This window comes from Leptonotus elevatus, chromosome 2 (genome assembly GCF_054856555.1).
Source record: "Leptonotus elevatus isolate MCC_2025b chromosome 2, RoL_Lele_1.0, whole genome shotgun sequence".
Taxonomy (NCBI): Eukaryota; Metazoa; Chordata; class Actinopteri; order Syngnathiformes; family Syngnathidae; genus Leptonotus; species Leptonotus elevatus.
In genome coordinates this window covers 34155830-34170298 of record NC_141240.1, presented here as the reverse complement: position 1 = coordinate 34170298, position 14469 = coordinate 34155830, and the positions used below count along the sequence as shown (strand labels likewise).

The 14469-nt window shown below is 39.4% G+C and overlaps 2 protein-coding genes across 2 annotated transcripts in view; both read left to right on the top strand.

Moving 5' to 3' along the window:
* Window positions 1-3027, top strand: part of jph2 (junctophilin 2) — an 18903-nt gene extending 15876 nt beyond the window's left edge. Inside the window, exons 5-6 of the mRNA XM_086068785.1 lie at window positions 339-439; window positions 515-3027. Of these exons, the coding sequence (XP_085924911.1) occupies window positions 339-419 (81 nt within the window). The 3' untranslated portion in view covers window positions 420-439; window positions 515-3027. The remainder of the gene's footprint in view (window positions 1-338; window positions 440-514) is intronic.
* A 3652-nt stretch (window positions 3028-6679) lies between these two features.
* On the top strand, window positions 6680-13797 carry LOC147179747 (putative nuclear hormone receptor HR38). The gene is made up of 7 exons (XM_086068787.1): window positions 6680-6803; window positions 8310-8973; window positions 10368-10497; window positions 10714-10883; window positions 10969-11171; window positions 11666-11844; window positions 13167-13797. The coding sequence occupies exons 2-7, from the start codon at window positions 8320-8322 to the stop codon at window positions 13415-13417; spliced, it is 1587 nt and encodes a 528-aa protein (XP_085924913.1). The 5' UTR covers window positions 6680-6803; window positions 8310-8319; the 3' UTR covers window positions 13418-13797.
* The last annotated feature ends 672 nt before the right edge of the window (window positions 13798-14469 follow it).

Below are 14469 nucleotides of genomic sequence, written 5' to 3'. Positions count from 1 at the left end.
TGTAAAGTAATTAACTTACTTTTAAAATCGAGTAATCAGTAAAGTAACTAAGTTATTTTTTAAATCAAGTAAGGTGTAAAGTAATTAAGTTACTTTTTAAATCAAGTAAAGTGTAAAGTAATTAAGTTACTTTTAAAATCAAGTAAAGTGTAAAGTAATTAAGTTACTTTTACAATCAAGTAATCACGAAAGTAACGAATTCCTTGTTCAAGGTAACTGTGGCAACACTGATGTTTAGTCTCTGTCGTAAGACGACATCATGAACATTCTGACTTGTTTTGTAGAGAATCGTTTTGAACGTGTTGTCGCAATGCCTGACATGTTCTTCCCTTCTCAAGAGCCCCAACACCATCATGATCTGCATGGTCATCCTGCTCAACATCGGTCTAGCCATTCTCTTTGTGCACATTTTGTCGTGAAACGTTTGTCGCCACCTCAGGTACGGCACGCATGTTTCAACTGCCTACGTAGCGGCGAGAAAGGCCGAGAAAAAAAAAAGTTTTTCTTGCCGCAGGTCACGATCAGCGCTGCAGCGGGACGGGCCTGCCTCCACCGCAGTTTGAACCCGAGCTCAAAGCGACGTGGCGGGAAATCAGAAGCCGCGTGTGAACAACAGCATCTCCGCTTCTCGGGGTGTCTGTTACTGTGGCTATGTGAGCTTCTGTCAGGCGGCAGACAACTTGAGAAGAAGCTGAAGGACACCGAATGACTCAAATGGCTCCGCATGAAGTTTCTGTGCTAAAGTGGGGGAGGGCGGCATGGCTGGGTGTATTAAATGCACTGAAGAAGTCTATATTCAACTTGAAATGTCCCAGGGTGTCAACATAAAAAAAAAAAAGCTTCAAAATAATACTTAACCAAGCTTTTTCTCACAACACCAAATCACGTGGTTGAACCTATAAAATCATCACAATGTTTTTGTTTTGCTTTGTTATTGAAGCTAACAGAAAGATTTTTAGTTTGAATATTCCTTGTCACTGCGCCTCTCAAACAACATTTTCTTATCCGCAAATCGTCCTGAACAGCGGGTTGACCTTTGACCCAACACACCATGACCCTTTACATTTTTTTGCCAACGCAAAAGCAATCACTTTTAATATTGATTATAGATCAGTGTTGAATATAATTGAAACAAAGCCTCAACTGGAGGAAAAGGCAGAAACAAAACAATATAAGGATGACAAAATGACATTAATTCATTCATTGCCATTGACGGCTATAGACGTCAAAAATTCATTTGAACTATTTCTATTAGTTTAAAAAAAAAATCCACTTTTGTTAACAAGAGTATGAAAACCTAGAATTTTTTTTATTGTACATTTAAAACAGATATAAAATTTGTGATTAATCGTGAGTCTAGTGAAGTCATGCGATTAATTACGATTACAATTTTTAATTGCCTGACACCCCTAATTTTTAATAATCTTTTTTTTAATCGCGTCAGGCGATTAAATTTTTTGAATTGTAATTAATTGCATGACTTCAATATTTAACTCAGGAATAATCACAAATGTTATATCTGTTCTAAATGTACAATCATTGTGTCTAGGTTTTCATACTCTTGTTAGCAAAAGTGGAAAAAAATGTTAAACTAATAGAAATAGTTTAAATGAATTTTTGACGTCTATAGCCGTCAATGGCAGTTGAATGAGTTAAACAAGAAACTGGCACATCTCAGTAAAATTGAATCTGAATGAGAACTGCAACAAATTCATAATTTGCTTCAAACACTGTAACTGTAAGTAGCAACGTGTCATGATTTGCCAAAAGTGACAGACTGTCAAAATGCTGAGTCTGGTTGAAAATGCAAAATTTTGAAAATCAGATTAACCAGGTAGAAATAATAAAACATATTTGTGTGGCTGAAATCAGATGATCTGGAAATCTATAAGTTAAACAATGTCCTCTAAACAATAATCAAAATAGCTGCCAATTTGTTGATTGATTAGTTTAGGATTAATTGCGACAGCTGTAAAATGTTGACGAATAATGCTCCATGCCGGATCTATTTTGTGTTGCGTGTTGGTTGTTTCTGCTGTATTTGACATCCTGGAATGAGCCCGTGCGACAGCAACTAACACATCAAGATTTTCGGGTAACTGTAATGATTGAGCAGTGCTACGTTTATGTCTGTGTGGCTGATTTTTCCTTCCCTGGAAATAGACTCTTCAAAGATGCATTTCAGCGATGGCGTTCTGGAAAATCATGAAAAACATTTTGGCTGTGTTGTTCCAACACTGTGACGTGTGATGTTTTCACTGTGCATTTGTTGTCATTCTGCCGCATAGAAAGAAGGTTTGAAGGCAAATCAGGGAATGCCAATAGAGAGCCTGTCAGTGTTTGTGCGCCTTATGTTCAGTATGTGCCTGTGGCTAAGTCTTTTAGGAGGTTTAAACAAAGTGTTTGTGTGTATTCTGTGGGAATAAGAAGGCAGAAAATGGATACCGCCAGATGACTGACAACAACCACTGCATCGTGTTCGCCTGTGAACATTTAGCAGTCGGTTTCTTGTAAAGTAAAAAAAAATAATAATTCTGAATCTTTCTATCGAAGCGCCTGATGTGCCATTTGAAGCCAAATGAATGCATTTTTTGTAAGCATACAGACATCCGTGTGTATGTACCAGATTAACGCATAGACTGCATCAGCATTCAGAATAGATTTGCGCAAAACTCAATGAGGTCTTCAGGATTACCTCGTTATTGTGTGGAGAATATTTTTCTCAACGTCTTACATTGAGAGTATGGCCTGCTATTTAAAGCATACTTTTTATTTTAATGACTTTGACGGTATGATGAAACTGTGCACGCTATCTAGTAGTTGAAGCAAACGTGTGATCTTTCAATTGGCATATTTTGTCTTTCAGTTGCCAAGTTCTAGAACAGACAGAAGACGTGTTGCCACCAATCAAGTAGAAGCCAAGTTGATAAGCCAGTTGCCCAAATTACGCTTGAATTTAAAGATATGCAATTTTGTGTATTGACATATGTCACAAAACTACTTCAATAATAATACAAAGTTACATGATTGGGTGTCATTTTATGTGCATTTCCACATGTACTTTACTTACCAATTGCCTTCAAAGCTTTTTCATATTACTCCGAAGTCAATATATGTCATGCCAACAGGGGTAATTTTTTAAACAGCACCTGTCTGTCTCCTCCATAAACGTACCTTGTGGCCACTCAACACCAAATCCAGTTTTAAACTGGACCACTCAAACTTCACTTCTTCCAATATGCTACAAAGAAGAAGAAGAAAAAAATCTACCACGCCCTAGAAATTCACCATCACATTTCTGCTTCGGCCATCAGTAGTTTGAAGCAAGAGGTTCGACACTGCCCCCGTGTGGCGACAGCCAACCACGTAGCCTTCAATTTCCAGTACAATGAAGACAGTTGGCCAAAGTACTCATCACACTCTGTACACAGAATCTATATTGAGTATAGTAGAAGTTGATTCTAGGTTGTAGAGATAGACCTTAATCCTTTTTTCTTTTCTTTTTTTAAGAACGAATACTGATTATTAGTAATTAAGAAGGCTGAAACGCGACATTGGGAGCTGCTCATTTGCAGCACAAGGGAAAGTATTGGCATCAAAATTTTGAAAAATTCAAACTTCATCACTTAAATTGGTGCAAATGCCTTTAAGCAAACAGTATGCTTATTATTCAGCATTCTAGATTTGCAACATATTTAAGGTTCTCTCTTTTCTCTCTCTCTCACTCTCTCTCTCTCTTGCTCGACAATAACCTTCATAAATCTATAATCTTCAAAATTCTAACAAAAAGTGAAGGAAGCTCTCTGGAATAAGACTTAAGTACACTAAAAATAAATGGATAGATTTTTAAAAAGTGCATATTTGTGTGCTTTCCAAAATTGGAAATGAATGACGTGTGCATTTAATTATTTCAAAATTAATAATAAAGCACAGTAGTGGGAGGCAACAGCATGAAGGTCTCTACCTTCTACTCCTTTGTTAAAATAGACTCCTTGTTTTCTCCCCCAAACCACCACGATTGATTGATTGATTGATTGATTGATTGATTGATTGATTGATTGATTGATTGATTGATTGATTGATTGATTGATTGATTGCTACAGATTCTGGTGCATAACTTTAAAAGCACACATACAGGTAAGGTCTATCTGGTTGTGTTAAGTGATTTTCTTAAACTTTACTTTTAATTAAGTAATGAAATTGGACCAGTATTTCTACTTTTACCAAAGGGATTTTTACACAAAAGGATACCTGTAGCCTACTTCTACTTTGTAGAGCACAAGTAATCTTGGCACATATGAGAGGAGGAGTAGCCTGTAGCCAAACTGGACCACAGTACACAGGTATTGTAACTGAAACAACACGTCAAATAAAAAATTAAATTAAAAAGTTTGAACCGGTAGCCATCTTACATTGCCGCTTAAGGTCGCCTACATTGATTTTTTCCGGGGCGTTTTCATGTTATTGTTATTGTATTATGTCTGTATAGCAAAAATGCTACAGTGTGTGGCGTACGGTTGCAACAATCTGGGAGACGTGCTACATGCACATTTCATTGTTACGATTGCAATTATAAATGTTCTCTTATAAGGTATATTTCCCGGAGTGCCACTCGAAGATTGGTCTGCGTTGTGTTGTCAGAACCATCAACAATGAAATGAAATCAAAACCCATCAAGAAAAAAATATTGCTGTGAAATTTAAACCTAACTCCTGCAAATCACGATTCACGATGGATTAGATTTAATAGAGATAATATAATCCAAATGGTTGATGAAAATAGTGAATTGTATGACTTTCATGATGACTCCTGGAAGGGATTCTAGCAACAACAACAACAACAACAACAAAACATGCACTTGTGATAAGTGTTTTCAGCTGAAGAACTGAATTTGTCAGTAACGAAGGCAACCCAAGATGGCTGACCTGTGGCTTCAACCGAAGACGACTCTCGTCTTGTTTAATGATGGTTGGCAAATAAGTACAAGTGCACTACCACAGCGTCACCTAGCGCTAAAGAGTGTCAACGCCGATTAAAACATTTCGACCCACCAAACTCGACTCAGCTCAAAATCATTTCTCTTACGTTACGCGGAGGGCTGAACAATTTTGAAAATACATAAATGTTTTTGGTTTTATAGGCTTACACTAAAATAAAGAGAACTATGAATGAATATGAAAGACAGTCATAGGCTACAGTAATTTACTAATTGCATCTACTTCAATGAGAGTTTCTAGCAATTCTTTATAAATGTGGATTTGTGAGGCCCTTTGCGCCGCTCCCAGTTCAACAAAAGAGGAGGGACGTTTTCTGAAAATGGCAAACAAGAGCAAATAATAAACATGACAACGTCGATCATTGCGTGAATTTGCGCCCCCTCCTGGCGTCCTCATCTGAAATGTTGTAATTGCTCTCACGCTTCCTAGATCAATATTTATTAGAACAAAGTTTACGTCTGCAATTTTGATGGTAAGTTTACCAACATTGATTGGTTAACTACTATTCCGCAAAGTATATGAATCTGTTATCGCAAAGTTATGACTTTTCCCACATATTTATGGGTGGATTCTTGTCAGATTACAACCTTTCTTGGTAAAAAGAATGTAATCTTATTCGAAATAAAGTTTCTAGAGCTATAAAATCTGCAATATTCTTGAAATATTAATACTTTTTCTTACATGATCATATAAGAATCCCCCCCCCACCCACACACACACACACACAAATATACTACGCTAGGATTACCACTCTAGTCCACAGAATATATTACCTGCAACATTAATCATTTTCTCAAAATTTACAACTACAGTATATTCTCGTAAGATTATATTTCGTTTAAAAAAAAGACTGCAATCCTGTTACTTTTTTTCTTAATTATATACAATATTCTATTTTCCCAAAGATATATGACTATATCTCGTAAATTACAACTTTTCACTGACTTTATGAATACATCCTGGTAAAAAAAAATACTTTTTTGTTGAAAATAAAATACAACTATATTCTTCTTAGACTACAAATTTTTCTGAGCCAAATAATGATATTCTCGTAAAATTATTAATTTTTTCCCATGCCTTATCTTTCTGGACAGGCACGGCCTCCTATGGCCCACACGGGTGTTCCCTGAATAGCAAAAATCTGCTTCTGATTGAAGTCCATTGTAAGTGTCGTGAACTCCCCAAAAATCTTTGAATAAGAGGAAACATACTGCCAATGAGCTTCTTCCAAGGGAACGTTGGCAAATCTTGTAGGTAAACGGGGTCCTCTGGTTAAGTTTTTTTTCTGCTGCTACAGCTTCTTTTCTTCTGCTTTTCAGATGCCGGATAAAAAAGACAGCCAAATATAGTCTTTCACAGAAAAACACTTTGACTTCCTGTTGTGTGTTCTTTTTTTACTAGCTGTAGTGTCAAGAAGAGGAACGTGCGTGTGTGTGTGTGTCTTCCTGTTTCTTAATATAGAATATATTCATCACTATCACGTTTTCATCATCGCTGTGTGTGAGTGTCTGTGCGTGCGCGTGTGCGTGTGTGTGTGGTGGGGGGGATCATGCTGCGGCTGCTGCGCGTCAACGGAATCCCGTAATGCGTCATTTGCACGTCCATTCTCCTCAAGAAGCGCCGTGATTGGCCCGAGCCCAGAGGCGGTCCCGCCCACCGCTCCGCCTTGTATGGAAACGTGCCTTTGACGTCATGGTTACTCTCGAGTCCCCTTGTGATAAAAACGCGTGAGGGCGAGCTGAGAGTTTGTTCTTGAGCGGGAGACGCGGACGATGATCAACTGTCGGTGTTGCTGCTGCTGTTCTGGTAAGAGATCAATTCGGTTGTTTATTGATCGTTTATCACTTGTGTCAGCACAAGTGGAATGTTGGCTACTTACAGAAGTACTTAGTCTACTTGTGGACTGGTAAAAGTAATGATTCAGTATGTACAATGGCCCTTTTGATAAGTTGGCAACAGAAAAAACTTTGAATTCATTTGTTATCAAGTTGCAGAGAAAAATTAGTAGCTATTTGATCGTTTTCTATTTTTGCTCGAATGGAAAATAATTGCAACTACAAATCTACATCAAGTGTTTTTACCCCCACAAATTAGACCGCCAGTATTTGAACATCAGAAGCTAAAATTTTGAACTTACGCACAAAACAAGCTAAATTTGCTAATATGATTCCACCCTCTGTTGACACCGATGCATGTAATGATAAGAAGTGCTCCTTTTACAGGCAATGTACGAATTCTGGATAATAATAAAAAAAAGAGTAGATCATTCACATCTGTGTGGCCAAATAGGTAGCCCCTTTAAGATTATAAATGTTATATATATATATATATATATATATATATATATATATATTAGAAAATTGGCAAAAATGTTGATTGTTCTTTTCCAACATTCAATGATAAATCAGTTGACTTCATTGGGTTTACTGTGTTGAGAAGCTCAAATTCCCAGCATTTGGAAAAGTTTGAATTAAAAAAAAAAGTTATTGAAACAACTCAACAACTCTATCAATAATAATTACCGTCAAATCAATAATTGATTTGTGAATTGATTAATTGTGTAACTTTAGTACAAACTAAGCAACATTTTGGGGCCCTCTATTTATGGCTAAAGTTTTTTGATGTCATGGTCATATCACATACTGTTATAAGTGTTTAGCAATTGAGAGGCATTAGAATAAGATAAACTATCCAAAGCCAACCCAAACTTATCAACGCAAAGTAATTGAAAATCAGCAGGAAGCACAAAAATGCACACGCTCGTCCTCCTCTTTTTCTAATCAGTTAATTACTTGCATCATTTAAAATGGGGGGAAAAAGACCCCAGTAGTTTGACATGAACAAATATTCTGAATGTCAAGCGCAAACATTTATTAAACGCTTTACTTTAAGCATGTAGTTATGTTTATTGCTCAAACACAAACTGCGCTACTTTTAACGTAACCATCCGCTGTCAAGCTAAAAGATCATGTGTGGTCAAAATTAAGAGTGTGATTAATCTGAGTTAATACATGATTAATGCAATCATTTTTTTGCGATTAATCAATAAGCTAACACTTTAACTTTGACAGCACGTATTACAACCAAAACTAACTGAATTATAATTGAGTTTTGTTTGCGCATTTTCTGCTCTATCAATTTGAAATATCTTGTTTTTGAATAAAGGAATGGAAATGTAAAGTTTATTTTGAATTCACCGATTCATTGACATCAGCAGCTTAATGGATGATTTAAATAATCGTTAGTTTCTACTAGTTATGACATTCTGATGACGTTTGAGTCAAACGGTGTTCTAACAATCGTCCTTGTCAGTTTTATAGGCATGACTTGCATCCACCCCCTGCAGCACGGTTGCCAGCCCTACGACAACCTGGGCGGGTCGGAACCTCACAGCCCAGACTTGTTCTCCAGGCTGTTGCTGGATCCCGGCGCCCCGCGGGACTACCCTTGCGCCCCGTCCCTGCCCGGCGCCGGCACTCAGGCGGGCACCTTTGACGCCTACTCGTGTCAGATGAGCGCCGGCCACGAGAGCCCGTTCAGGCCGGACGAGCTGCAAGTTTACGGCTGCTACCCCGGCGCGTTCATGTTCGCTTACCCGGATGAGGCCTCTAAACATCTCGCCGCTTCCACCGCCGGCTTCCAAAGTCAGCACGCACCGGCCTGGAACTCTTACTCACCCGGTCCGGGATACTGGGCGGCCGAGGACATCTCAGTGCCGCATGTGCCGTCGTTCTTCACGTTTGCTTCGGGGAATGCGGACGATATGTCTCCTTTGGGACAAGCCCACCCCGACGCTCTCGCCGATGCCATGGAGCCGGCGTGCGGCCTGGATGGCGCTGACCACTCGGAAGGGAGTTTGCCACTCAAACTAAAAAGCTCGCGAGGCAGCGATGGCTGTTGCGCCGTCTGCGGGGACAGCGCCTCCTGCCAGCACTACGGCGTTCGCACCTGTGAGGGATGCAAAGGCTTTTTCAAGGTAAGCACGTATGCAGCTCGTTGAATGGAACCTTTGTCATGGCCTGAGGGGGTCTGTGTCGCTTTTACTGGCACTAAGCAATTTTGAGGAGGGGGGCAGGAACCCCGCACCCACGGAAAAACTACAAATGTGATTTCGGCTTTACGGCATACGACATTTCCTTTCCACATTCGTTACAAAGATGGAAGTTGATTCGAACGTCGATTATTGCCGTCATGGCAGAAGCTGCAAAACAAATTTGTCTGGGAAGACAAATTATATGAATAAATAAATAAACAAATAAATAAATAAATAAAAAAAAGAATGCAAAAATTCGCATTTAATTAATGGCCACTGAAATACATTGGTGGAAAAAGTAACCTCCCCCATAAATTTCTATCAAAAATGAAAAACATTCAATATACATTTTCCAAGAAAAAGGGGTGGAAATAAAAGACCCTCTCCACCACGCACACACACACACACACACACGCACACAATATTTTAAAAATATTGAAAAAACATCTATGAATATGCAAATCCACGGGTGCCGAACTGCAACTCTGCGGGGTCCACTGTATCAAGGTTATTATAGAAAAATAATAAAGGAAATAAATAAAACAAAAACAAAACTTTTTTTTTAAATGAAATAAAGTAAAAATTAAAATGCTTGAAAAACCCTGAAAACTAAATACAATCTACCTCTTATGATTATAAAACTAACTCAACTATCATTTATGTGAACAAATTTCCTTTGTTTTCATCTTTGTCAATTCATATCATATATGAGCTTTCGGGGTTCCTACATGTATTTATTTTGGAATTGTGTGTCAAACGTCCATCCATCCACTTTCCAAACTGATTATCCTCACGAGGGTCGCGGGCATGCTGGAGCCGTCAGTTATTTGCAATTCTAGTTTACTTTATTACACAATACTTAGTGACCTTTTTTTTTAAATCTTGCACTCAACAATCCCTCCAACCAAAACGAATACTAAAGCTACTCACAACTAAATTAAAACGAAGCATTTCGAACAATAAAAACTACCAAACTTGCTCTGAAAAAAACAATAACAACTAACTGAATTTAAGAAATAAAAGTCAAAACAACATAAAAACAAATTACTGTATAGTGAAAATAATTGAAAAATCCACGACTATTATAACCTTAATCTTTTTTTTTTGTGACATTTTTGATCTGCCATGGCATTTTGCTAATGTGAAATATGTGCCTCAGCTCAATAAAAGTTGTGCAACACAATACTTGAAAGATAGCTATTATGACAATTCGTAGTTTTCGTTATTGCGCCCCCTGCAGGCAGGAATTTTGAGACTCAACAACTCCCATGGCAGTTTCGCCCCGTTGATCGCTGCTGGCAGCTTTAATGAGACAAATGTTTCTTTTGATTGTCTAGCGGACGGTGCAGAAGAATTCCAAGTATGTTTGCCTGACCAACAAGGACTGTCCCGTGGACAAGAGGAGGAGGAATCGCTGCCAGTTCTGTCGTTTCCAGAAGTGCCTGGCTGTCGGAATGGTCAAGGAAGGTGAGTTCGGCGAGTCGTCTCAATTCAAAATCAAAAAGTTTAGAGTAGAGATTAGAGAAAAAAGTCAAAGTCATCATTACGGCCATTTTGCAATCACTCCGCCTTGGTCAAATGAGATGGAAGCATTTGTTCACAATGAGAATCCTTCAGACAGGAAGTCGAGATTCGATTGTGACGGAATGTTTTGACATGAGACGTTCGCCCGCCTACTTGCAGTTGTGAGGACAGACAGCCTGAAAGGTCGACGAGGTCGCCTGCCCTCCAAGCCCAAAGTAGCCCAAGAAGTGTCGGCGTCGCCCGCAGTGTCTCCAGTTAGTATGATCGCGTCCCTTGTGAGGGCTCACATCGACTCCAACCCCAACGAAGAACAGCTCAATTATTCCAAAGTAAGAAAACGTTTGTTTTTTGACACTAACACGGGACATCAGGAACATAAAGCATTTTGAACATGTCGCTCATGTGTGATTCTAGTATGAAGAAACAGACGTCGGCGCAAACCAGAAAGAGGGCGCCGGTGATGTTAAGGAGTTCTACGACCTGCTGACGGCCTCCATGGAGGTGATCAGGAAGTGGGCCAAGAGCATCCCGGGTTTCTCGGAGTTCTGCTCACCAGATCAAGAGCTGCTTCTGGAGTCGGCCTTTGTCGAACTCTTCATCCTGCGTCTCGCGTACCGGTGAGCCGTGCGGCTTTTGGCCCTTTCAAGAAACACATCGCAAAGTGAATTCAGAGATTTGTTTCTAAATGCGTCATCAGATAATTGTTGAAAACGTGCAGACTGAGAACTACGTAGCGCTCAATTCAATGTTGGGGGTGTGGCTAAATCGGCAATCTCTACTATATCAGAACTTGAGCACCTTCATTCACATCCAGTGCAATTGTGATGTGCAGTTAGCTATGCTTTTATCTAAAAAATACAGCTACTTTTTTTTCAAATGTTTATATTTTTATTTCACTTTTATGTGCAATTCGTTTTAATGGAATCATTTAAGTACAATTATTTTCACCCTTATTGTTCTATTGTGCTCCATTATTTACTACGATGCTACTTTACTTTAATGTCAGCCATTATTGTGGTACTTTCAAGAGCCAAATATATTTTCAATTGGTGTAAAAAGTTTGAGAATCCCTTTTTCACACAATGGCATTTATTTATTTATTTAATCCAAGGTCGAACCCCGAAACCAACAAGCTGGTGTTCTGCAACGGCCAAGTGCTTCACAAGAGTCAGTGCATCAGAGGCTTCGGGGACTGGATCGACTCCATCTTGGAGTTTTCCCGAAGTCTCCATGGCATGAAACTTGACATCTCGTCCTTCTCCTGCCTGGCGGCGCTGGTCATTATCACCGGTAGGCGCCACTAACACCTCCAAAAGGGAACGGGGGGGTTTGCGGACCTCCATTGTGCCAGGGCGATGGTTTTTATGAGGTCTCTGGTTTCAGTGCCGGGCACAGTACAAGACGGTTATGCAACACGAGGATTGACACAACAGATGCATGACAAAAGTGAACACAAGCTCGTGGACAGCACACAGTGCACACATGCATACAATCGGGCATATATGACACCAGGCTAACCCCGATGGAGGCAAACAGTTTTGGATGGCGTATTTTCAATTTTTTCCCCCCCAAAGTCTGATTAGAATCAAATGAATAGTTTAACCGTTTCATGATTGTTGTTCTTCAAGGCTGGGCAAATTCAACAGAACTTTTAACATGTTTTTAACAATACAAGGAATAAAATAATGTGAAGTAGGAAACACTTCATGTTTTTCATGACATTTAAATAATGAGTTACAGTTCTGAAAATAGATGAAAGGATGGGTGCTTAGTTGTTCAAACAGGGACCTCGCTCGACCATGAACAGAAGAAAATACACAAATAATTGACGCTCAATATTGCCGCGACAAAATAAATGAAAAGAAAATCCTGGGGTAAAAATGAGAATAAGTTGGGCATTGGGTAAAAAAAAATTCTTGAAGAAGCAAGGGGATTGGGAAAAAATATCGCATTCCAGATTTAGTATAGCTCATTCAATTCCATTTCTATTCTTGTTGTTGAATTCTGATTACATTAGCTCATTTGTAGCTACAGATACTGCTCAGTGTAATATTATGAATTGCAGTTAAAATATTGTCCAATTTAATCTGCATCCGTGGTTATCCGGCACAATTGCCAGGTGCAGTTAGCTAACAGGCTAATCCTACATCCCAAAAAATGCATACAGTCCGCTGACATATTCGCTGTAGAGCGCATCGTTGTTGGCCATGAGTACACGCACGTCCCGCACTGAAAGGCAAAATAACAAGGTTAAATGTGTTTTTCAAAGTCTGACATGACAGCCAGAATGTGGACAGGGGCTTTGGGCTGGCGTGGCCGCTTTAGAGTGCCTCGTTGTCGCGGCTTGGCCAAGCCCCATGACAACTCGGTGAGATGTATTTCAGACATCAGAGGGTTTTAAACGGATAGATTTTTGTGCTAACGTGTAAGATGCTAGATGAAGTAGCATCCAGTTGTTCAGGTTGTGGAAGTGGGACTTGATTTCATTTCAAATTTGTCAGTGTTATTAACAATACTCTTCTCTGTTGCTTGTCAAAAATACAAGACATGTTTATGTTTACTTTACAGTGACACATGTATTCAACATGATTTTGTTTTGTTTTTCTTGCCAGAGCGACACGGTCTCCAGGAGCCAAAACGCGTGGAGGACTTGCAGAATCAGCTGATCAGCAGTCTGAAAGATCACGTGTCGGGCTGCCCGTCGTCTCGTCCCAACTATTTGTCCCGACTGCTCGGGAAGCTGCCCGAACTCAGGACATTGTGCACTCAAGGCCTCCAGCGCATCTTCTACCTCAAATTAGAAGATCTGGTCCCGCCGCCGCCCTTAGTGGACGCCATTCTGATGGATTCCTTCCCGTTTTAAATGGAAGCTGTGGAATGACGAAGCACGTCCCTTTCCGCATCCAATTGTGTGATGAGGGAGAATAAACAAAGCAGCTCACGGACCAAAGTGCTGATAGTTTTCCGCCCAAGGTGCTATCAGAATCTTTGCAAAAGGCAAGATGGAAGGATTGTCCAAACGCTGGCAAACGTGTTGACGTGTGTCTTTTCTTGATTGCGGCTTTTGTTGTTGGGACAAATGCAAATGTTTGATGACCATTCACATGGCAAAGCGTCAGTTCCAGTGAGGTCCAAGTGGACCCGCCATCTTTATTCACATCATTCATGTATCATGAATGGACTTGGAGCAGCTAACATTCTGTGTCTTATGCATTGCTTTGCAATAAAATGTTCCGTTTTATAGTCAAGATTCTTTGTTGAAATATTTTGAATTATACCACTTATAAAAAGTAACGGCTAGTCGGATTTCAGGGGAAATTTGAGGATAAACCTAAAATGCTCGAGAGCAGTGATTCTCAACTGGTGGATCGTAAGTGCTAGTAACAAATGTCATGCTTTCTTGTTTTTTTCCCCTATAATTTTGCTAAAATATCAATGCCAAGTTCCCACATGGAACATTAGGTAAAGCCCGTATGCCACTGAGGGATGAACATTTGCAACATTAGCGAATGTTGATCTCACGCCAAGGTTCGTTCAAGGTCGCAGCAATTCCTAAACATTCTCTAAACAGTCTTAATTGGTCTTTAATCAGTCTTAATGGTTTTTCTTGTCACAAGGAATTTTGTACATGTTCAAAACTTTGTTTCGGAAATGCTTTTTTCAATGCATATCTTCTAAAATATATATATATATTTTAATAACAGCCGCGACATATGACACCATTCAAAACGACCACCACGAAGAATTACAAAAAAAAAAAACACTGCCTGTGTAATCTGCATATCTCCTATTTTCCTGAGTAAGCCAGTTGACTGTCTATTCTCTGGTTGCTTGGATACGCTGAGTCCCACTTTGCAGGCAGCCTGCAAATTCTCCTTTCGGCAAATCCCAAAACAGGAGAGAGAAAAATGGATC